This window comes from Quercus lobata, chromosome 4 (assembly GCF_001633185.2).
Source record: "Quercus lobata isolate SW786 chromosome 4, ValleyOak3.0 Primary Assembly, whole genome shotgun sequence".
NCBI classification, from domain to species: domain Eukaryota; kingdom Viridiplantae; phylum Streptophyta; class Magnoliopsida; order Fagales; family Fagaceae; genus Quercus; species Quercus lobata.
In genome coordinates, this window is record NC_044907.1 from 54959386 (window position 1) to 54981940 (window position 22555).

Here is a 22555-nt window from a genome sequence, read left to right on the forward strand (position 1 = left end):
AGTATGTTCCTCCTGGTATCTATACTCTTGTTTCAACTGACAAGCCTTTTCTTGATTAATAAAACCTATCAGAACGGATTATCAAAAAAAAAAAAAAAAGCCTGATCAGAAGTGAAGAGAGGGTAGAAAAAAATAGAGATTGGATCATTAGTTTGTACTTCAATCATCATAAAAATAGTCAAATCTAACATCACTGCCATAAGTTTTTTCATAATTTTAGGGCTTCCAAACCATCAAATTAATTTATCCAACATCTAATAGGGATAAATTAGTTTTTTCACATTATTCCTTATTTTTCCATATAAAATTAGTTTTTCTACATTAGCTTTTGGGATTTTCAATGCTGAAATTGAAAATTTTATACGCAACTCTATGCCGGACAAAATACAGTGTTAACACTTAACAAACCCTAGGGAAGAGTAATTAAAATTTTGCTCATGCACTAGAACCACCCAAACCTTAAGGGTCTCGGACTCTACAAGGAAAGGCATGTATACACTGATTGTTCAACTAATACGTGCAGATAATTCCATCAAATATATATATATATATATATATGTGTGTGTGTGTGTGTGTGTGTGTGTGTGTGTGCAGATAATAGTCAGTGGCAAGCAGCTGAAATTCTGTGTTATAGAGAGAATAGTCCCAAGAGAGTCAGGATTTTCAAAATTGACAAGCAAGAATGGAAACTAAGTGCTTTTTTTTTTTTTTTTTTCTCTCTAAATGAAGACCTTGTGTGCTTGCCTTTGGGCGTTGTAAATATCAAAGTTTTGTACTGAATTTTTTTTATCAATAAAAAATAAGAGGTTCATTCCATTCAAAATTTTCCAAAAATCACTCATGCAGGACTTCAAGTGATGCCAGACCTCAAAAGAACATCTCTCACGAAACTCAAGCTTATATGTCCGGTACCTGAATCCATACGTGCTGGTGCCGGACTCATTTTACATTCTAGTGCAGAAACTCCAGTGCAGGACCCAGCTAGGCTAGACTTCAGCACTCAGCAGCATAGCTTCCTTCAAATAAATAAATCTATGGTAGAAGAGTCAAATAGAGCAAGACATAGGAAATATGGCACTATCTATGGGAAAGCCAGCCTGAAGCAACGGTTTAGCTGAGACAATCGTACTCTAAGCAGCCCAAGGTTGTTCTCAAATAGAGAGGCCTAACTCCAAGGGTCCTCTCCAACTACATCAGCTTGGATTCTTGTTTTCAAAATTATGAAAACAAAATCATATAGAAAATACCGTTTTGTATAACAGTGCCTTTTCGAACATAGACGTCAAGATACAATTTATGAGATGAAAGAGACGTGTTATTATTAACAGAAATAAATAAAAGATGAGTTCCCAGACAGGGGGCTTCACATTCTCTGCCTAACAAATGGTCCAAAATAAAATTTTCATTGGAACTTGCAGGTGTTCACAGAACGTAAATTGTAGTGACAAGGTAGCCAAGGCTTGCCATAAAATTTTATCCTGCAGGAAACTTATCTTAACAGAGGCAATAATTACAGATTCAACGAGGGTTTCATGACAAACACAAGTAAAGATGATAAGCTTGACCTAGCCAAATTAAAGCAAGCAGTTATGTTCATAGCAACTATTTCAAACACTCAGAAAATCATAATGACTGTTAGATCTTGTAACCATGCATAATCTCTGCTTCATGAATGTAGAAATTTAAGCTTACTGCTGACAAGAATGCAATGAAACAACTTCCCAGCAGCATCAGTTCAGCACACCAACCTCAGCTCCTACGCCTACAACCGATTGAGGATTTTAAACTACAGAGAGATTCTGCTTCTGATTCATTTACACATTTGAATGTTACACGCATCAAAAGATATGAGATGAAAGTTTGAATGACTAGCATCTCAACTACTTTTCAGTAAATCAGGATATCTCCATCGAGCTTTTTATCTCTTCCCTTGAAAGACCCAATTAGTTCAGTATTTTGGTACAAGTCATCAGGTACTTTTCCAAGTACAGAATATTACACAATCCTCACTGAGTTGAATCAGGATTGAACTTCACAGATTCTCTCCAGATGAGCTCCTTTATATTTTCTTCAGTAAATGATGGTTGCTCAAAATCAAAGCTGAAAGACATTGGGCAGACAGGCTCCTCATTGATATCATGGAGAGGTGCCAAGTAAGGGTGGCACAATGCCTCATCAACTGCAAACAACCAGATATAAAGGTGATCTTCAATGAAAATAATGAGGGAAAACAACTCATCAAATCAAATGAGCAAAACGCAATTGTGATTTCTACATAGCCAATAGTCCTTAGACCAAATGGAATTCCCCCTCTCCATCAGTGATGAAGAGTAACATCACGGGCTCAACCCCATGTAAACCATGTGGGTGCGTGAGTTAAGTTTTTACCCATTGACAAAATCCGCCAAAAGCAAAATTCTATGAGATAGAAAAATAGACATTTGATTTGTTAAATAGATATTAACTATTTCATTGTTTAGGGTATAACTACTCAACCATGGCTCCAGAACTAAGACCATTTAAAAAAATTTGGCACAACACATGTACTTCTGTTTCCAATATCAAGTATTATTTTCATTTGTTCCCCAAAGAATAGCAGTAATGCGAGACAAGTCTTCTTGAAAAGACAAGTTAAAACATTTTCGCCCAATATTTCCCCAAATTCCAATGCAATACAATACTACGACTCAAGAACTGCCAAAACCCAGATATAACCGCATCATAGCAATGCATTATACCTGTAATGCGCCTGTTTGGATCAAATACAAGCATCTTTTCCAGCAAATCAACAGCACCAGCGGACGTATTTGGAAATCTAGCAGAGAATGGTTGCTTTGGGAACTGCGGGAGCTGTCTAACATATCTTCGAGCATTATCACTTCTTAAGAATCCAAGGCTGTTGTCATCAGGTGAACCTATGAGCTTTTCACAACAACAGGAGAAAAAATGCAGTTGTCAAAGTCAATCTTACTTCCAAGAAGACCAAAACAACTTATTTCAATGAAGCCTATATATGCTGTAGAAAAAGCCCATGAGCTCTAACTCAAATGATATGTCCTCCCTTCATAAGAACAAAGTGGAGGGTGAGGTCATGGGTTCAAAATCCACAATGTATGTACTTCACCAATCAAAATTTTTTTTTTTTTTTTTTTTAAAGCAGAAGAAAAATACTGAGATAGGTAACCAGAGCCAGGAGGAAAAATAAAATTTTATAAAGAAAAGGAAAAACATATAATATTAAGAAGTTGTTTTGCTCAGATATAAATGCATAGTCCTTGTAATTTTGCAAATTATAAGACAGTCAACCACATAGAAGGAAATGAATAGGGTTTATTGGAAGAGGATTTTGACTCCTCAACCAATTCTCTTCTACTTGGTCTCTACAGCTGAAGACAGTGACTGTTCCTCTTTGAAAATAGGCATTCTTTTTGTCTCTCACAACTACAAGGACTAATCTATCAAATTTCTCCTACTCTCCCAAATTCCATTATGTTTATGCAAATTTTGACTTTTTGCAATAGGGATTATAGTCATTGATTAAAAATAAAAAATAATAATGATAAAAGATATCCATAATTCTTGTAATCAGAAAATCTGATGGAAGTGACTAGTGAGAACAAGACCAAGTGTCACAAATAAATGATAGTATGGGGGAGTAGCAACTCAGAATGATCAAGATTTTTAATGCAAAAATGTCACAAGAAGCTTCAAATTAACTAAGGAGAAAAATGCAGCAGAAGTAATAAGCTCTGGCATTGCATCACAAACAATGAGGGCATGTTTTTAATGCAGAAACCAGCAGCCAGGTAATCCAGTGTGTATTTTAGCAAGAAATTTCTTAGAGGCATACTTCAGTAATAAGTCTCAGCTGATGAACATAATCTTTGCCAGGGAAAAGGGGTTGTCTTGTCATGATTTCTCCAAGTATGCAACCCACCGACCAAATATCAATTGCTGCAGTGTACTCCGAACAATTAAGGAGAAGTTCTGGTGCTCGGTACCAACGAGTAACAACATACTCAGTCATGAAATCAGTTTCAGATGTTGTCCTTGCAAGCCCAAAGTCTGTAATCTTGAGGTCACAATTTGCATTCAGAAGCAAATTGCTGGGCTTTAAGTCACGATGCAAAACATTTGCTGAATGTACATATTTGAGCCCTCGTAAAAGCTGATACAGAAAGTACTGAAAAGGTAGCAACTTAAGTAATTATGACAAGCAGCTTGAAAGATAGCAATCACAACTAAAAAAATATGTGATTACAGAATTTTAAGATACAAAATTATCAAACATTGATTACAAAGAATTTATCTTTATTTTCATTCACATTTGTGGTAGCAAAAAAAAAATTCACATTATGCAATATGAATCTACTCTAGTTACTAAAAATAGGATGGATACAGAGAACCCAACAACCAAAAACATATGGTGACAGTTCATACATCTAAATTCATTAAAGCAGAGATTTAGAATCTCACTTGTACCAGGAGATGGTAGACCAGGACCCTAGAAAAAGCTGAGTGGCAGAAAGGCTAGCACCCGAGTATGGCATGTTTACACTCAAACAAAGCAACATTTTTTGACCTCTTTATGTCAAGTTTCATTGGAGGAAAGGTTGCCTGCCACCCCGCAAAAGCAGGAGCTTGGGGCATTGAGTATGACCTTTTTTTGTCATATTTCATCTGTAGTCTACAATTATTGTTCATGCTTTGCTTTCATGCAATTTAGTGTGATTATGAACCCTGATGATATTCGTACTCTTTCCCTAATCCATATCTAAAGGAACATGAGGAATTACTACAACAACCCACTAATGCATGGATGAATAAAATTAAACCAAAACAAAAACAGAAACTAAAGAATCCTCATTTACTTGAATGATACGATCCAAGAATTTAAATGAGATAGCATGTTTCTCAATGGTTGTTGTTAGTGTAGCATGTTGAGCTTGCAGCAGTACCCATCAAATTTTATTACAAGACATACTGTCCTAGAATGGAGTTGACAGTTTCCCAACTTCCATTTCAGGCAAACTAAGGAATACAGGAAACAACAGAATAATTCAAAGACAAAAAAACATTTGTACTTTCAAATTGCATGGTAAACATAATATCTTAGATGCAAGAGAGAAATGTTATGCCAACCCGACAATGATCATCGGTCAAAGGTTGGTTTGACCGTATAATCTGATGAAGATCAGTGTCCATTAATTCAAAAACAATGTAAACATCATTGAAGTTCTCCTTCTGCGGAGGTCGTATGATGTCTTTCATGGCAATGACCTGCATAGTAAGGGAGAAAGGGGGGGGAAAAACCTGGTTAGCAGTAAGCCTGTAATTCTTCCAGAACAAAAAGAAATACTCTAGTAAAAACTCGATTTTCAAAACTAATAAATTTAGTATCACCATCCATCCAACTCAAAGGGAAACATAAAGCCACAAAAAAATATTGGGAAAAATACAAAAACAATATTGTGGCTTGCCTGTAAATCACAAAACCCCCCTTGAAATTCAAAGCGTAACACATAAACCCGTTATGGTGTTGATCAAAATACTACCATTAGGTTCTGCTGCCAACAGTGACGAAAAAGGCTTGTGTTGCCACATGTACTATTACAACTTGCACCATCAAAAAACTTACCCCTTTCATTTTTCCTGTCATACTTTAGTTCTAGCTCAACATTACCATTACCATCACCATCAACTTCAGAATTGTGAGCAACAATAACAGAACAAAGGTTTACATCATCTTCTTCAACTTGTGTACTATTTGTAGCAGCAATTGAGTCACTTTCTATTATCAAATAAGTTACATCAGATAACCAAGATTTTGAATCTAAGTCAGAAACTTTTAGGCACTTTGGCCATCACTAGACCTTTTATTAGATATTTTCAGCGGCAAATTGGTGCATGGACCCACCAAATTTCCCAAACCCATTTACTTGAGGAGAAGTCAAAGCCTAAATCGATTGGAGAGTGCAAGCTTGTAGCCTCACAAGCAATCTCAAAAATGCATATAGCACTCTTTTGAGCTTAGACACAAAATGTAGTTATGGTTTATACCATGAACGCCTTTTATGCGATAAAATGACTCACAAGAACAAGGTCACATGGACTTCCATGATTCCAGCTCATTTTCATGATTAAAAAAGGTAAGAAAATGTTTATAGGGGTGCTGGAATGGCTGAGAATAAACAATTTACTTCATCAATCACGTTTCATACTTGTAATGGTCTTAATTTTCTTGAACTAGGACACAATTTTATGGGTTGATGGTTCGTGTGTGACTTGAGAGAGATGAATTTAATGTTTATTTCTCACGTGAATATGTACTTCCAGATCAGGGATAAAGTCAGAGGAGTCATTCTACAAGGAACTGAGGTCAGGGATTTCATAAATGAGAAGAACTTAAGGATTATGGTCTGCAGTAATGCTTTACATTTGTATGGGTGTGTGCACTTCTTTTTCATTGTCTCTGCCCACTAATGATTCCCACATATGCAATTTGAAAAATAGTATAAATAAATTTAAATGTTTTCAATCAGTATGATTTTTCCGCCAACTTTAACATAAAATCCAACAATAGCACTTTATTCTACACCAAGGGGAGTAATGTGTTACACATCTAATTTCAAGTGCAAATGAGTGGGGGGCATCGGGCACAACCTCATTCCCCATCTCTGTGTTTACAATTTTCAGGCTAGCCATGTTTGACACCCCACTCTTTCAATATTAATGAAAACTAGTTGATAAACATAGAGTATTACTAAGACCATGCAAACTAAAAGATATAGAAATAAGAACAATAATTTTGCACACATAAATACTTAAACTTTGCACAACTGAAATCATGAGGAAAGACATAAGGCTGATTCAAGAATAAAAGCATGAAAAATTACAAAGAAAAGTAAAATTACATTTTCATGATCCAAGTGCCGAAGAAGTTTGATTTCTCGTAGAGTCCTTTTGGCATCAATTCTATTGTCAAAAGCATTACCAATCTTCTTAATGGCAACCTCCTCACGCGTCTCCGCATTCACAGCAGCACTGGAGGAAACAGAAAAATTATCTCTTCCTTCACATTGTTGTTAACTAAAATAAACCCCATTATAACTTCCAAATAGCACATCATTCACATGAAAACACAGCATTCCAAGACATTCCTCTAATGAGTCATGATGACCCGATGAATTGTACAATATAAAAATCTTTATATAAGAATGAGAGAATCAACATATTAATAAACATATTCTGGAATTTTTGACACTAAAACAAAACCACAATAGCAGTCAACACTGAAAAGCTCATCCTCGAGACACCAAAGAAATTGGGGAACTATCCAAGGAAGAGGCAAATAAAATGATTTTAGTCATGATTCCAATATAATCATTACAGAGTAGTCACACCCACAACATACATATATATATATACATGTCCATGAGCTAGACCATGTAAATGCTGACAAATTTTAAGTGCATTGCCAAATTTAGGGTTTAAGGCAGATTTGGTTAGATGAAGAATCAAAAAGTGGTACCTGTTGGAGAGTAAGAATATATCGATATCTTGACCGATATCCTTTTTTTGTAAGATAGGTAGCTTTCCTATGAATCGCTTGGGCATGTCATCGGTTTCATCATGCAAGGCTAGATTTCTTTGGAATCCAATTTTGGAGAAAATGAAGGGCAGATTACCAGGCTCAAAGCGGTTACATTTGTCACCCAGGGGGATCAAAACTCTTAAAGAGCACAATTTCTTGCCTACCCTTTTATTACCTCTAGCTGTTTGCCATCCCTACTTTTGTGGCTAACAGATTGGAGAAATTAGAGAGGAACTTTTTGTAGTGTGGTCAGGGTGACAAGGCAAATTTCACTTAGTGAATAGGAATCAAACTTTGTTTTCCACTCAGAATTTGGGGGATGGGGGGTGATTTTAAATACATACAAGATTGGGGAGGGTGGTCTTCAAGGGAGGTAAAAAGCACTGATGGTTGTAGTCTTTGGAGGAGTATTAGGACAGGTTGGGATATAGTCATGAGACATGCCCAGTATGCGGTAGGGAATGGACTCAAGGTGTGGCTTTGGCATGATGCATCATGTGGACGTCAACTTTTAAAGGACTTGTACTCTGAATTGTACACCATTGCAACTAATAAGGACGCATTAGTTATGTCTTTTTTGGAAAAATCAGGTCACAGGAGGACATGCTCGTTGAATATCAGTTTATTCAAGACATTTATGACTGGGAACTAGAGTTAGTCGACTCTTTGCTGATATTTATACTCCAATTTTTCAGGCAACAAAGGTTCTAACAGAATGAAGTGGACATTGTCTAGTAATGGTCAATTTGATGTTAACTCATATTTGGAGGTTTTATAGGCACAGGGGAGTGACATTTCCTTGGAAAATTATTTCTTGCAGTAATGCTCCAAAAATGTTATGTATGGACAGCACCGTCAGAAAATATTCCAACCGCTAACAATCTTACTAAGAGAGGGATTAGTCGATCAACTCAATGTTATTTATATATAAAAAATAAAAAATTGATGTTTCATGCACTGAAGCAATGGTGAGATTATTGATCATCAGTTGTCAGATTGTGGTGTTGCTTATGAAATGTCAACTTTTACCATTTAAGTTTTTGGATTACAAGAAGTACTTCCCAAGAGTGTAGTTGAACTACTGGTGTGGACACCAGGGCATAGATAGCTTAGATGACTATTTTCTATAGGGGGGTGTACTACCCCTTAATTTTGGTGTCAGTATCTTCAAATTGATCTTTGTAGCCCTTATTTTTTACTTCTGTATCTTCAAATTCGGTGGCATTTATTATGGTTGTAATTTGGAGCCTATAAGAAGAGGCTCCCCATATATTTTGTAGTAGTGTATTTTGAAATAAGAAGAAATTGTCTGATTTGTGTTCTATGTTTGGTGATGATGCCAAACACCCTAAGGTGGTAAAGTCTAGGGTTTTGTTTTGTTCTTTTAATTCCTGCTATTCACCTATACGTTCTACATCAACTACTTTCTAGATGAAGGAATTAGTTTGGGAATTATTCTTCTTACAGGTGGAAATTATTACCTTTATGCCTTTTGCAGACTTCGTTAAAGGAAAAGAACCAGCGAACTTTTGAGAGTGTGGATGCCTCAGCTATTCAGCTAAAATTGTATTTCCTAAGAATTTTGTTTGAATGTTCACGAGTTTTGGGTCACAGTGAGATAAGTTCCATTGTAGATTTTATTGATTCTTTTCCATTTCAATTGTAACTATCAATTTTACTTTCTTCAGGACTTCAGGCCTAAAGACACCATCATTTTTTAAAAGATAATAAAATTATTTTTAAACAAACAAAAAAACTGGACAGAGTTCCCCAATATATGAGAACTAGACCTGGGTGTCACTCACACAAATAAACACAAGACTTATCAATGCAAAGTCAAGACACAAAAGGTAACACTGCACATAACAGCAATCATGTTATCCCTGCCTGACTAAAAGGATAAACAAAAAGAGAAAGTTCCTATTCTACTTTCCAATATTTATCCACCAAAAAACTCAAAGTTCATTGCTTGACAATAGATTTATTAACCCAGTTGGTCCTTATGCTCAACAGGAAGGGATGAAGGCATATATGACCTCAGGTTCCGCTGAAACAGATAGCCAATCATCGGCATATCCCTACTTTCAGACTAAAAACAAATATCAGTAGCTTCAAATCCCCCATTAAGATAAGATCCAAAAATAAATTTTGATATGTCAATGTAAAGTTTAAACAATACCAAACAATAACCATGATACCATGATCTCCATTTCAGCTAAGTAAAACCCCATTTCATTTTTGCCCCAATTAATTATGGTAAACAAATACACATCTTGGAGGGGGCCGGCCCACGATAAGCCCACCATTATCATGTTTGTTTAGCTTACCAGAGGGGTTAACTGCCTCCCTTGCATTTAATGCATCCACCCACTGTCATCCACTATGCATATAATGCAGAGTGACAGCTAACCAAAGGCACAATACACCCCCTCAGCCGCAAGAAGGGACCGGGCAGTGTCAGGCTGCCCCACTTCCCCCTTCTCTTGGTGCCTTCAAATGCTCAAACTCATCCCAAAACTACCCCCTTCAAGAAATCTGTGAGTACAACTTTTATCCACACAGAGGGGAAAAAAGGAACAAAAAATAGAGTAGCAGGAACGTATTATTGTTCAGAACAATCTCCCCCCCCCCCCCCCCCCCCCCTCTCTCCCTTTCCAGTCATTCTTGAGAACTAATTAATGATCAAAAGTAGTAATTTTGTGAACCCGATAAGATCTATTTTCCTTTCTTCGTTAATTCAGGTCAGTTCCAGAGTTTAGACAAGTATTTTTTTACTGACTCAAACAAATAAATTGTTATCTTTTACACCCATCACACATTTCAATGATCACATACTCTCACCATTTGTGCAATTCAGCTACACCCCATAGCAAAAACAATAATCAACAGCTAAATAAAACAGAATAAACAAAGAAAAATTAACTCAAAACAAATTAAGCTTCTTACTAAACAATTCCACTATAAAACTAAGAATCAACAAGATCTTCATAATTCAGCCAGACCCACCAGTCAAATTTAGCTTCCAAAAAAAAAAAAAAAACAAACAAACAAACAAACAAAAAAGGCCCAGAAAAGCTTAGAAGCCATACCAAACGATTCCATAAGCGCCTCTACCAACTGGACGAATTGGAGGGACGTACTTTCGAGAAACTTCGAAGAGATTACCATAGATATTGTACTGAACGTAGCGTCCACCATGAGTGGGTACTCCTCTGATGTTATGCTCGGTTGAACCAGACCCCAACTCCATATCAGGTGTTGTTGAGTTCGGAGTAAAGTTAAAGAAGAACAAGAAGAAGAAAAAACCCAACAAGGATTTGGAAATTGGAAGCAAAAATCTAAGTAGAAGAGAGAGAGCCTAAACTGGAGAAGGAGAAGCAGTATTTGGGAAGGGTGTGTCGGTAGGTGGAAAGGTTTTTGACATTTCTAACTTTGTTTTCTTTTTTGGTTTTTAAGCGAAAGAAAGAAAAATCAAAAGAGAGACTCTCAGAGAAAAGAGTGTGTGTGTTGTGTACTGAGGCTTCCAGGTGAAGAGGAAAGATGATGACTTTTTTTTTTTTTGACTGGAAAAGCCTTGGCTGACCCGTGAAAAAATTTGACTTTTTTTTCTGAGGATTGCTACGCTTTCTCTCTCTTGTACTGTGGTTTTTGATTCTTTCAGGCTGCATCATAATTATTTTGTTTCACTTCTTTCTTTTTTCTTTTTTTTTTTGAGAATTTGTTTCACTTCTTTTTTGGGTAAATATATTGGTTTCATTAGTAAAAAGGACATCGGGTAAATGATATGTTCTATTGTCTGCTCCTATATATAACTTTTATCCTACAAGTGGCACTATTTTTGGTATTAGAGAATCTGACATGAAGGTATGAAGCATTATATTGTCAAATAGTTAGGTGACTTAATTAATTGATACTTCATGATCTTCATCTAGGGTTCAAGTTATCCCTTAAATAATAATTAATAAACTAATAAAAAATACAAATGGGGTAATATATTAAAGGAATCATTTCTTTTTTTTTAAGTGACATATGGGATGATTTAGGTTCCGTTCAAATACTATTTATTTTGCTGAAAATTGAAAACACTATAACAAAATAATTTTTAAATATGTGAATAGTACAATGAGACCTACTTTTAATAAAAATTTTGTTTAATAAAATGTTTGTTGGTCCTGTGAACAGTACACGGGACCCACTGAAACTCAATTAATGCGCTTCCCAACAAAAAAGAAAAAAAAAAATGCAGACGCTCGCAATAAACGTAGTATCCAAACGAATACTTAGTATCACGAAACTACTCATTACACTCACAAAATCATAATATCTAAGTCTGTGGTTATAAAATAGCAATAGAGGAGATTTAGAGTCCGTTTGTGTCTAACTTATTTGATTAGTTTTTTTAATTTTTAACTTTTATGTACAATTTTTTAAAATTTTTTTTCTTTTTTTTTTACTTTTCAAAATACAAGTATATTTTAGCACACTTCTAACAAAGAGTAATCAAGAAACACACACTTAAACCTAAATATTTCTATTGAAATTATTACAAAATGCCAACCAACTAAGTTATAAGGTTATTAACAAAATTTTTATTAAGTTGGAGACAAGAATTAAACTTCATAAAAATTTTAGAGAAAAAAAAAAAAAAACAAACAAACAAACAAACTTTTTTCTTGAGATTGCGTTAGAGAAGAAAGGAAAAAGTATTACCAAAGATGAAATAAATTTATGGGGAATCATAATTTTAAAGTTGCACCACAGGGATATTTGTTAGATATTATCATTATTATTATCATCGTCGTCATCATCACCTAACCTCTATCATCTACCTCTAACATGTGCTATGACAGCATAACAAACTGAGCAATCAATGAGGTTATAGCCATGACAAATCTATTGCTAGTAGATCTCATTGCAAATATCTAATTGGTTTTTATAACATCGGAATTCAATACAGATATGAGGCGGTGGAACCATATTTAGGATCAATTTCACAAAGTTTATTTTTGCCAATTTATTTTGCTATTCAATTTATTTTTGCTACTATTCATAGGTCCCACTACACTTTTTGATATTATTCATACGTCTCACTATACTATTTCAGCTAACTCTTATCTTTATCTATAATATTTTTAACAAAAAATTTTAATTTTCAATCAAATAAATGGATCCTAAACAAACCCTTAATGTATGTCTCACTCAAAACGCAATAGCACACTATGTCTTAATCAATCAAAACGTGTCAGCATCTTTCTTTTCTATCTTTAAGATAGGTCATGTTAATGGATGCTCTTAGAGCAATTGGTAATAAACCATAATAGGAAAGTTTTGATACTACTTTCATAGGAAATATAAAAACTTGTTAACAATATTTATTGTTTTATCATTTTCCCAATAAAATGTTTCTAAAAATAGCTCCTAAACTAATGTCTTTAGGGTATTGGTTAACATTTCCCCTTTAAGATTAGTATTCAATGGTGGCTCTAGGAATTTTTCTCAAGGTATTCCTTAAAAAATATAAATTATATAATCTAATAAAAAAAGAAATTCATATATCAACAACAACAACAATAAATAAAAAATAAAAAACTCAAATACATAAAGTTTACAATTGTTTTCTATGAGTTTTCATATTTTGAAATCGATGCATGATAGTCTCATTATCAATGCTACAAGCTATATCTCTTTCAATGTGCACAACTAAGCAATCATTCATCCAATGAATTTATAACAAATTATGGAGTAAAATTTAATTTTATTGGCATAAAAAAAAAAAAAAAACTGAGGATGTTCCAAATTTTTTTTTGAAGGATAGACAAATAAAAAATTTTAAATTATTATATATTAAAAAAAAAAAAATCAGATCAGGACCACCCTAGCCTTAAGGTGGCGCGACCTCTCTATTCAATGGTAAACCCGTTCCAACTTCCAAGTCTATTTTCTTGGCATGTGAATGGTTTGAAAGAACAAAAGGTATTTCAATGGCCAATGGGAAAGGTAGACGAAATTTCGTCCAACTTTTAGAAATTTCAGTGTTGGTTTTCTATAATTCAATGTAGTTTAATTTCCTGGTCAACATTCAAAGATTCAATGTAGTTTTCTTGAACAAAATGTGGTTTCTATTCTTCACAATAGTTTTCTTGTCTACATTCAACGCTTAAACTACTATTATTTTTATTATATTATTATTACAAAACATTTTTAAAAATGAAACTAATCATTTGAATAACACAATAAATATGTACTTTTTTATTTTTCTGTAATTTGTTACCCATCAATAATAATTTATAAAGTTAAAAGATTATGATAGAAAATGTATAATTTCTCTAATAACTAATATATAAAGTCTAAAAGTTAACCCATTCATGAACGGAAACTTCCTAGTAAAAAAAGCATTTCCAAAACATTGACATAAGCCGCTTGATGTCATGCATTTCTTTATCATCTTTTGAGTTCTAATAATATGGATTAATCGATACATACGTCATAGGTGGGGTCGACCATTTACAAAGGTGGTTTACTAGATCATAAATTAGCTTATATGGTAGGTGAGCCATATTAATCCAATAGCAGCGATTTCGTTCTTATATGGGACCTACTTACTGATTATCAAAATATGGGACCTACTTACTACCACATAAATGTACGGCATTACGCATATACAGCCCCAAGCCATTGGTAAGGAGTAATGCTTCCATCAAAAATATAAAATTATAATTAATTAATTAAAAAGAAAAAGAAAAAAATAAGGAGCAATTCTATACACTCAAAACAATTTATAAAATATTTTTCACTTATTTGAAATAATCACTAATATCATTTTTTTACTTCTCATTAAAGTTAAGTTTCACTTAAATTTTTTTTTTTAAATTAAATGACAAAATATGCATAACAATATTGCTAATGTCGAGTTCCATTTATAACTCAATTTTTTTTAAATCGAATACTAAAACAGAAATACAGACCTAAATAATTTCAAAATAGAAATATTGAGCTAAATTTTTTACAAAATAAGAGTAAAAGCCCAACATACCTACTTTCTCAAGTCTAAGGAATGCGTTGTCTGGCACTCAACCGTAGAGCTCTACCTTTGAGCCCAAAAAGAAAAACTGTGGTCCTCTACGAAGAATATTAAGACATAAAGATCCAATAATACAATTGCTTTCTGGAGGTTCAACTTCAAGTTCAATTCTCAACGCGATTTTGACCATTCAAAGGGGAAAATGAAGTAAACGAGATCATTGTACATTTGTCACAAGCATATTAGTAAGTTTTAAGCTTATTTTGTTTTAAGGACTTTTTAAAATCTAACTTTTTCACTTTTTGAGATATAAATATACTTTAATCCATTCTAAACAAAAGATGATTATCAAAATATCAAATAAGTGAAGAGCCAATTAAGATCGAGAGAAAGAGAGAGAGAGAGAGTAGAGATGAATATAGTAGAGTTGGCTAAAATTTTGCCAACTTTACTTTATTCTCCCTCTATTTTCCTTAATCCAAATCGGTCATAATGCTAAATGTACACCATTTGAAAACAAAACAATTCAATATGCTAGAGACATCGAAATTGGAATTTATTAAATATCCATCCAAAACCCATTCTGGGAAATATTAGTCATTAGCATCAAACTACTTAAGAAATATTAGTCATTAGCTCAACTGAGCCAACATATGTTTCCAATGAAAACATCAAATGTTCAAATTTTCATTCCCCTGTTGCAACTATTAAATTATTATATATATATATATATATATATATATGTAGAAATTTTTTTTCTCCTCCTTGTCCTTTACATTAGTCTAGTCACGAGTGTATGAAACTCAATCTAACAGCTCAGCAAATTTGGTGAACTTTATTGTCATCAAATCATTAATAATTATATCTTTCTTAATCAACATTCTCTTGTATCACAAATCGCTATTTTTATTTTTGTATATCATCGGTCATACGATAAGTAAATATCTATAAACATTTTTGAAAAAAATATATAAATATACACATACATACATATATATATATATATATATATAGACACAATTTTAGCTCTATTCAAGTAATAATTTATCCTATGCAATAATATTTAAAAATTTCAAGTAAAACAAATTTATTTTGTGGGTTGTACGTCTTTATGGTTGTTGCTTTGTTTCTATTACCTGATACTTAGCAATGACTTGCCTCACTACTATCTGAGAATCACCCTTAACTTTAATGTGGATCGCATGTCCATGGTGCAGCTAGTTCTAATTTGATAAGCAGTGTCAGTGCTTCATAGTTAGCTACATTGTTTGTGCATAAGAAAGGAAAAAAAAAACAATATATACAATGAGAAAGTAAACTATGAAGAGAAAAGCACAATACCTATTCTCGCACCACTTTACTTACTAGAGGCTAGAACCATCGAAATACATTTTCCATGGAGTTGTAGTCAGACAAATGACCTCTCCATCGTTCTGATCGAGCAACTGCTTGCCCACGTCCAACCAATGATCTATAAAAAATTTGAAAACCTTTCTTGTGACTGAGCTCTGAAAACTTTCATTCATCTTTTCCCATGGTTAGCGTTTTAGCTTCAAATAAGACTATTTAGTCCCAAATGAATGTTTGTGCCCCAACCATATATTAAAATTCTCTTAAAAAAAAATAATTATATAATTTTTTATAGGTACCTAATCTTTTTTTTTTTTTAATATAATAAAGATGATGACTCAATGCGTACGATGCATATTTTTTTCGAAAAAGTCAACATTTGAAAGAAACAACCTGTCCAAACTTGGTCCATTCCCCTGGTTTTGAAAGGTTTTCACCAGTAGTTTACCAAGATTGAAATAGTCCGGTTTTAAGTTTTAACTTGGACCAGCTCGATATTAAGCACCGTTACCTGACAGGACTAATCCAAGTTTTAAAAACAATGAAACCAACCAGAGCTGACTATAAGATCCATTTTGCAAAACTATTTAATTATTATTAAACTAAGCTAGCTAAAAGAGAAATATATAATATGGACTTGGAAGAGCAATCTACTAAAAACGTGTTTCTCACTCACAGCGATAGGATGGGCCCCACTAATTAGGACAATTTTTCATATTTGCACCCATATGACAGGTCCAATTCCATAGTTGCAAACCCTTTTTGACTACGACCCTGAAAACAAGCATATGCCCCTTCTCCATTGTCCATAGACAGGAATATACTTCAATTCCTTGGTTCACGTAAAGTATCTCATGTATTGATATATTTCTTCTCTTATAGTATATGAATTTTATACAATTACAAAATCCTAAACCAAGTATTTGATATATGTCTTTTCCATAGCATATGAATCCTATACTATTACAAAACTCACACATAAAGTATCTAATGTATTTGATGTGTCTCATCTTTCAACATTTGAATTCTATATGATTACAAGACTTACTCGCTATGAGAGAGAGAAGATACCTAAGATGCTTTTTGTAATGATCGGGAATCGTCCAAACTGGCATAAAACATAACCTTCTTTTTTCTTGGTTTTGCTACTGCAGAATTCAACCGGTAGAAATCAAAATATCATTCTTTCTAATAAAAATAACCCAAATGTAGCAGGCAACGAAGGATTAATCAGCCTCAGGCACTTAACATTTTTAGTTTTCTTCTTTTGCTTGAAAACTCTAATCACGTAGCCTTCCAGCATAGGCAAAAAGAATCAGGGTCCCAGCTTTGAGGGCTGAGGCGTGAGAATTGAGAAAGCCATAGGAAAATAACCAAATGATCTTTAACAGTTAGGAGATACATTGGTCACCTAAAATCTTCCAAACCCATCCATAAACGCTTGGCCCAGCTTAATAAAGCTTCAAAATATCAAGAATCATGCCCATAATGCGTGCATAAATCATTTCAAGGTCTGTTTAACACATTATCTCATTTTTATGCATCTTTTTTCTTCCTGGTAGTAGCTAGATTGCTTACTCTTTTCTTTTCTTTTAATAATAATAATGGACAGGTTCCAATTTACAATATAGTCAAAAGTCACAAAAGAGTAAACAGGGAACAGATGCTTACCATGATAAACTTCCCCTCAAAAATTGCTAGACAAGACGAAGAAATTTTCTTGCAGAATAATCTAGACAGTAAGATATGAAATCAAATGCAAAGTTGCATTGAGTATCAACAAAGAGATGAAGATGTCCAGATTGATTCAAACTGTTCTGATTAGTACGCTATTTAAGGCATCATCTTCTTTTTTCTTCCTTCCATAATACAAATATGCGTAATTACTTCAATCCATATCTTTAATGTAAGTATAAAATAGCTTCGGGGTTTAGGTTGAATGCATGAGGGAGCTAGAAGGATAAATGTTTACATGAGATGAGCTCCTACCTATGACAAGATAATTGGAATTAAGCAATAACATCAAAGACTGATCGGAAAATTAGTATTGAGAATCAGATAAAGAACCAGTAACTGTAAAAAAAATGTCAGTGCAAAAATCCTAACAGAATAGCTTAATTGGAGAGCAAAACGCTTCACAATTAAAACCTATGCCGCATTGTCAAGTTCCAAAATAACAAACATTTCTGCAAACAACATATCCTTTTATATAACATTGACATCACACAGTACAACATACATATACAAATTGTTGGAACACTAACACAGCATACCCTATAACTCACACCGTACTTAATACAATAAGCAGAACAATATGGCGAACTTTCATTGATAAGAAAACATAAAACCCCATACCTAAACCAGTTTGTATACAGGAGAGAATATAGCTTGGACATAATTAAGATTGTACTCTTTCTACTACTTTGCAACCTAGCTTTGTGTCAGAGACAGTACCACACTCTCTAAGATTACAGAGCAAAGCATCACGCCCAGTTAAAACTACATGAAAAAAGCCATCAACTTCCTTTGTAAGAAGATCTAGTCCCTGTGAGAGTCCCTCTGCTCTCCTTGCCAAATCTGAAACAGACTTCTGGAATGCTTCCACTTCAACAGGGTCCACACCATCTTGGATCATGGGATACAATTTCTTTACACTTGTATCAACTGCTTCGAGCTCTTTCAAAACTGTAAATCTTCCACTTGAATATAAATTTCTAATTTCACTATTAATGCTAGTTTGCAAACCGGTAAAAGCTTGAGCCCACATATATTTGTCATCAACATTCAAATCAAACAATTTTCTTGCAGAACCAGAGAAGGCTGAAGCAAAGACACTGCAGATAAATACCGTCTCCACCTTAACCCCATACATAGCACGCATTAAAACCTTCCCTTTGGCTGAGTTCTTAACCTTGGGAAGATCGAGTGATTCCACAAGCTTGTTCAAAATGGTCGAACAGTTTTCAACTCTAGGGTTCTTTGAGCTAATATGCTGTCTCCATGCATCAAGTGAAGATCGAGCCTTGATAAACTGCTTTGAAGAGCTGGAATCCAAATTGTGCAGCACACACTGAAGCAAGAGATGGCCCTGATTCAACCTTGAGATTTCAGAGCTAAAAGAATTGCATATATCGAGCAAATTCACGCTGATGTCCAAGTATGCATCTATCCATTTCTCATCCCAGTCGCACACTGGGAGTTCAAGCTCAGTTATGAGGGTTTTTATGTCATTATGAGTTTCACAAAGCGAGAGCATCGCTAATTTCATCCATGATAAGCTGAGGACTCCATCCTTGTCCTTTGGGTTAAGCTTTTTCAGCCTCCCTGCCAAGGTTTCCTCAAAATTATTCAACAGTAAAAGAAGCCTTTTAGACAAATTGGAACCCTTGGGTGATATCATCCGGAAAGGATTTCCAAAATGGAAGAAGGGATGGGGTAAGTCATGTGGACGACTCATTTTAATGAATTAAACTGCACAAGAAAGTTAAAACAAGCAGGGATGAGATTAATAAAAAGCATCAGAAAAACCATAAGACAAAGCACCAAATTCCTGCCCCATATGAAAATAATTAATACAATTCAGAATTTTTGCATGCAGCATAACCAATTCCTTGAGACAACAGCAGGAAAGTATTCATTTCAGCAAAGATGTTTCCACCAAAACACCTACCTATGGATAATAAATAGAACCAAACAAAATTCTCAGTGAATTCCATTTCCATTTCGTGGATCCTAGTGCAATTATCATTCTTAACTAAATAGAGATTTTATTTTTCAGATTTTAAAACCCACCATCAGGAAACAACAACAACAACCATGCCATCTCAAAATTTCTGGGTCAACTATGAAACCTAAACAAACTAGCCAAGATCCGCCACATGTAATCATTTCCTATGAAAATTTAGATCTTGCTCATTTCTTTTTTCTTCTCAGCAATATAATCAAACTAGAGACTAACCCAAAAGAAATAATCACTTGACTTCCTTCAAATCATATTCACACAACAGATCTAGATCCCATAATTTCCATTTTCACAGCACATGAACCCAGCTTTCAAGAGCAAAACCAAAACCAAAATTTTGAAAGAGAAGGCTACCCCTTCTCTTCTCCTACTTTTGTTACAAATTTACAGCAAATAAATTTTTTTTTATTTAAATCAAGATCCAAAACCCAAACCCTCTTCTTGCAAAACAAAATTATACATCAACAGCAAAAGGTTTCAACTTTCAACCATAAATCCCTTGCATCCAAACATATACCATAAGAAATTAAAACAGAATCTATAAAATCATCCAAAACAAAGAGACGGAAAATCAAAATTAAGTAATAAACACATACCCAAAAAATTAAAAACTCACCTAACGGTTAGATCTATGAATCAGAACCCAGATTAGGCCAATCTGACCAAAAAATTTCCTCTGGGTGTTACGAAAAAAAAGATCAGCAAATAAACTTAGGTGCTATATTTATTTCTAAACAGAATTCAATCTTTCTTGACATCAGGTTCTGAAAAAAAGAGACAAAGTTAGTATATATATGAGAGACAGAGAGACAGAGAGAGAGAAAAGTTCAAAACTGGTACCTGATATGTTAGACGCGAAATAGATCGGATATTTCGAGGAAAGCTTCCGCGTCGTCGGTGTCTACTAGGTTTTCTTTTCTTCTTTTTGCTTTGGTTGAAATTTTCGTGTATCAGAGAAATGTTAAGGGTTAGGTGAGGTTGCAACTTGCAATTGTGAAGCTGAAAAAAAGAGAGAGCGGGTTTGATAGGATGACCGGGGGATATAGGTGAGGGTGAGTCAGGGTGGGACACGTGTGAGGATATGGTTGGGAGGTTGGGGGTAGCGGATAGATATTCCTTCTTTTTTTCTTTTTCTTTTTCTTTTTAATTAAGGTCGGCACCTAGCCAAGGCAAGTGGGGTTTTTATAATTATAATTATAGGAGTATTTGATAATGTTAATGTGGGGATGCACACAGTGTGTTGGAGCTCTAGCAATCTCTAGAGAAAGTTAGGAGAGAAGTGTGTTTGAATGAATGCGGGTGGAATTTTCTTTCCTTTTAGTGAGCCTCAAAAGTCAAGCACGAAACGAATCTCGGTGAGATCAATCCAACGGATATAAAAGGTAGTGCGTGTTGTGGAAAATAACTCGTTTTTGTACAGAAAAAGAAAATAATGACCTCTTTTGATTTTCTTTTGTTTGGTTGTAGAACCAAACACATAAAAGAGGGGATGGTGTTTGATGCAAAGTGTTTGGTAAGCGGCGAAAATCAGTTATATTATTTTAATTTAAGGCAATTAATAACATGACGAAGAACTCTTATAACATGTATATGATAACGATATATCCAACAAACCAATTACAAATTCAACAGAAAATAGTCCACAAGCATTAATAAATAGGCTACAAAAATCAATTATACTTCTCCATAAAAAAGAGTAATTGTATTTATTCAAAATAGTTCAACATGCCAATTTTTCAAATAGGTACACCAAGTTAAAAATAATTCCATCACAGTTTTCAAGATGTACTTCAAGCCAATTTATTAGGCATATTTTAATAAAGAAGTTTAAATGTTTTCCCCCTAAAAAAAATGTTAAAAAATTTATAAAAAAAATACTAAAATATAAATTAAATCCTTTAAATTTAACTAAAATTCATTTAGTATTTTAATTTTATTTTCATTTAATTGAATTATCTAAATTTCAAATTTATTCTTCTAAAAAAAATCAAATTTATTCAATTCAGACATTTGGTCCAAATCCATTAAAAAAATTGTCGTTAAGTAAGCAATTAACTAATAAAAAATTTGAAAAAAAAAATTCACATAAAAAATCAATAAAATATTTTTATTAATTTTATAGAAATTTTTCATGTGAAAATAATTTTTTTTAATGGAAATTTTTTAACAAAATTGGATAAAATACCTAAATTGAATAAATTTGAAACTTATAAAATTCAATTGAGAGAGAGTTTTTTTTTTTTTTGAGAAAGAATTGAGTGAAAGTAAAGTTAGAGAACAAACCCAAAAAAAAAAAAACTACATAGTCAAAATAGGTAAAGTTCTTCTTAAATACAAAGAGTTCAACATGTGAAAATATTTCAATGCAAAATTACAAATTATACCTCTAACTTTGCTCTAAATTAAATCCAATCACGTAACTTTTGATTTATTCATTTTAGTCCTATCATTTTTACTTTTATTCAATATGGTCCTTGCATCCAAATTTGTTAAGTTGGTTCCATTAAATAGCCAAAAACAACATCATTTTATTTCTTTCTTTTCTAATTTTAAATGAGAGAGAGAGAGAGAGGAATCTTTCCTCACCAACCCCAAATTCCAATCAAACAAATTCATATTTCTAAGAGATGAAGAGCTTCGGCTTGATGGTTGTGGTGATGAATTAGGTGGTTTGATTGTGAGCTAGTCATCGTAAGTTGTGAGTTGGGTCGCATTGGGTCACGATCATAGTTAGGATTGGCCTTCTATCAATCTAATCCAATACGAGAAAGGAAACGTGTCAAGACCCACTAAAGTATCAGCTAACTCTACGAAATAAGTTAACTCAAGACTCGAATTCAAACACCCA

General features: G+C 33.7%; 2 protein-coding genes across 2 annotated transcripts; both read right to left on the reverse strand.

The window, feature by feature from the left end:
- Positions 1-1546: 1546 nt before the first annotated feature.
- Positions 1547-11194, reverse strand: LOC115983934 (mitogen-activated protein kinase homolog MMK2). Its single transcript, XM_031106793.1, has 6 exons — positions 10684-11194; positions 6915-7044; positions 5143-5280; positions 3851-4183; positions 2739-2922; positions 1547-2179 (listed from the first exon to the last, which is right to left on the reverse strand). Exons 1-6 carry the CDS (start codon positions 10842-10844, stop codon positions 2007-2009), a joined length of 1119 nt encoding a protein of 372 aa, XP_030962653.1. The 5' UTR covers positions 10845-11194; the 3' UTR covers positions 1547-2006.
- Positions 11195-18148: 6954 nt separating this feature from the next.
- On the reverse strand, positions 18149-20813 carry LOC115986578 (protein BPS1, chloroplastic). Its single transcript, XM_031109722.1, has 3 exons — positions 20548-20813; positions 20324-20471; positions 18149-19436 (listed from the first exon to the last, which is right to left on the reverse strand). The coding sequence occupies exon 3, from the start codon at positions 19420-19422 to the stop codon at positions 18364-18366; it is 1059 nt and encodes a 352-aa protein (XP_030965582.1). The 5' UTR covers positions 19423-19436; positions 20324-20471; positions 20548-20813; the 3' UTR covers positions 18149-18363.
- Positions 20814-22555: the final 1742 nt, after the last annotated feature.

Excerpts from the sequence above, each read along its gene's own strand:
- LOC115983934 (XM_031106793.1), bottom strand. The coding sequence starts at position 10,844 with ATGGAGTTGGGGTCTGGTTCAACCGAGCATAACATCAGAGGAGTACCC. Across the intron at positions 2,923-3,850 it reads AGCTGAGACTTATTACTGAA|CTCATAGGTTCACCTGATGA; the intron begins GTATGCCTCTAA and ends TGTTGTGAAAAG. Across the intron at positions 2,180-2,738 it reads TCCAAACAGGCGCATTACAG|TTGATGAGGCATTGTGCCAC; the intron begins GTATAATGCATT and ends GGTTGTTTGCAG.
- LOC115986578 (XM_031109722.1), bottom strand. The coding sequence starts at position 19,422 with ATGAGTCGTCCACATGACTTACCCCATCCCTTCTTCCATTTTGGAAAT.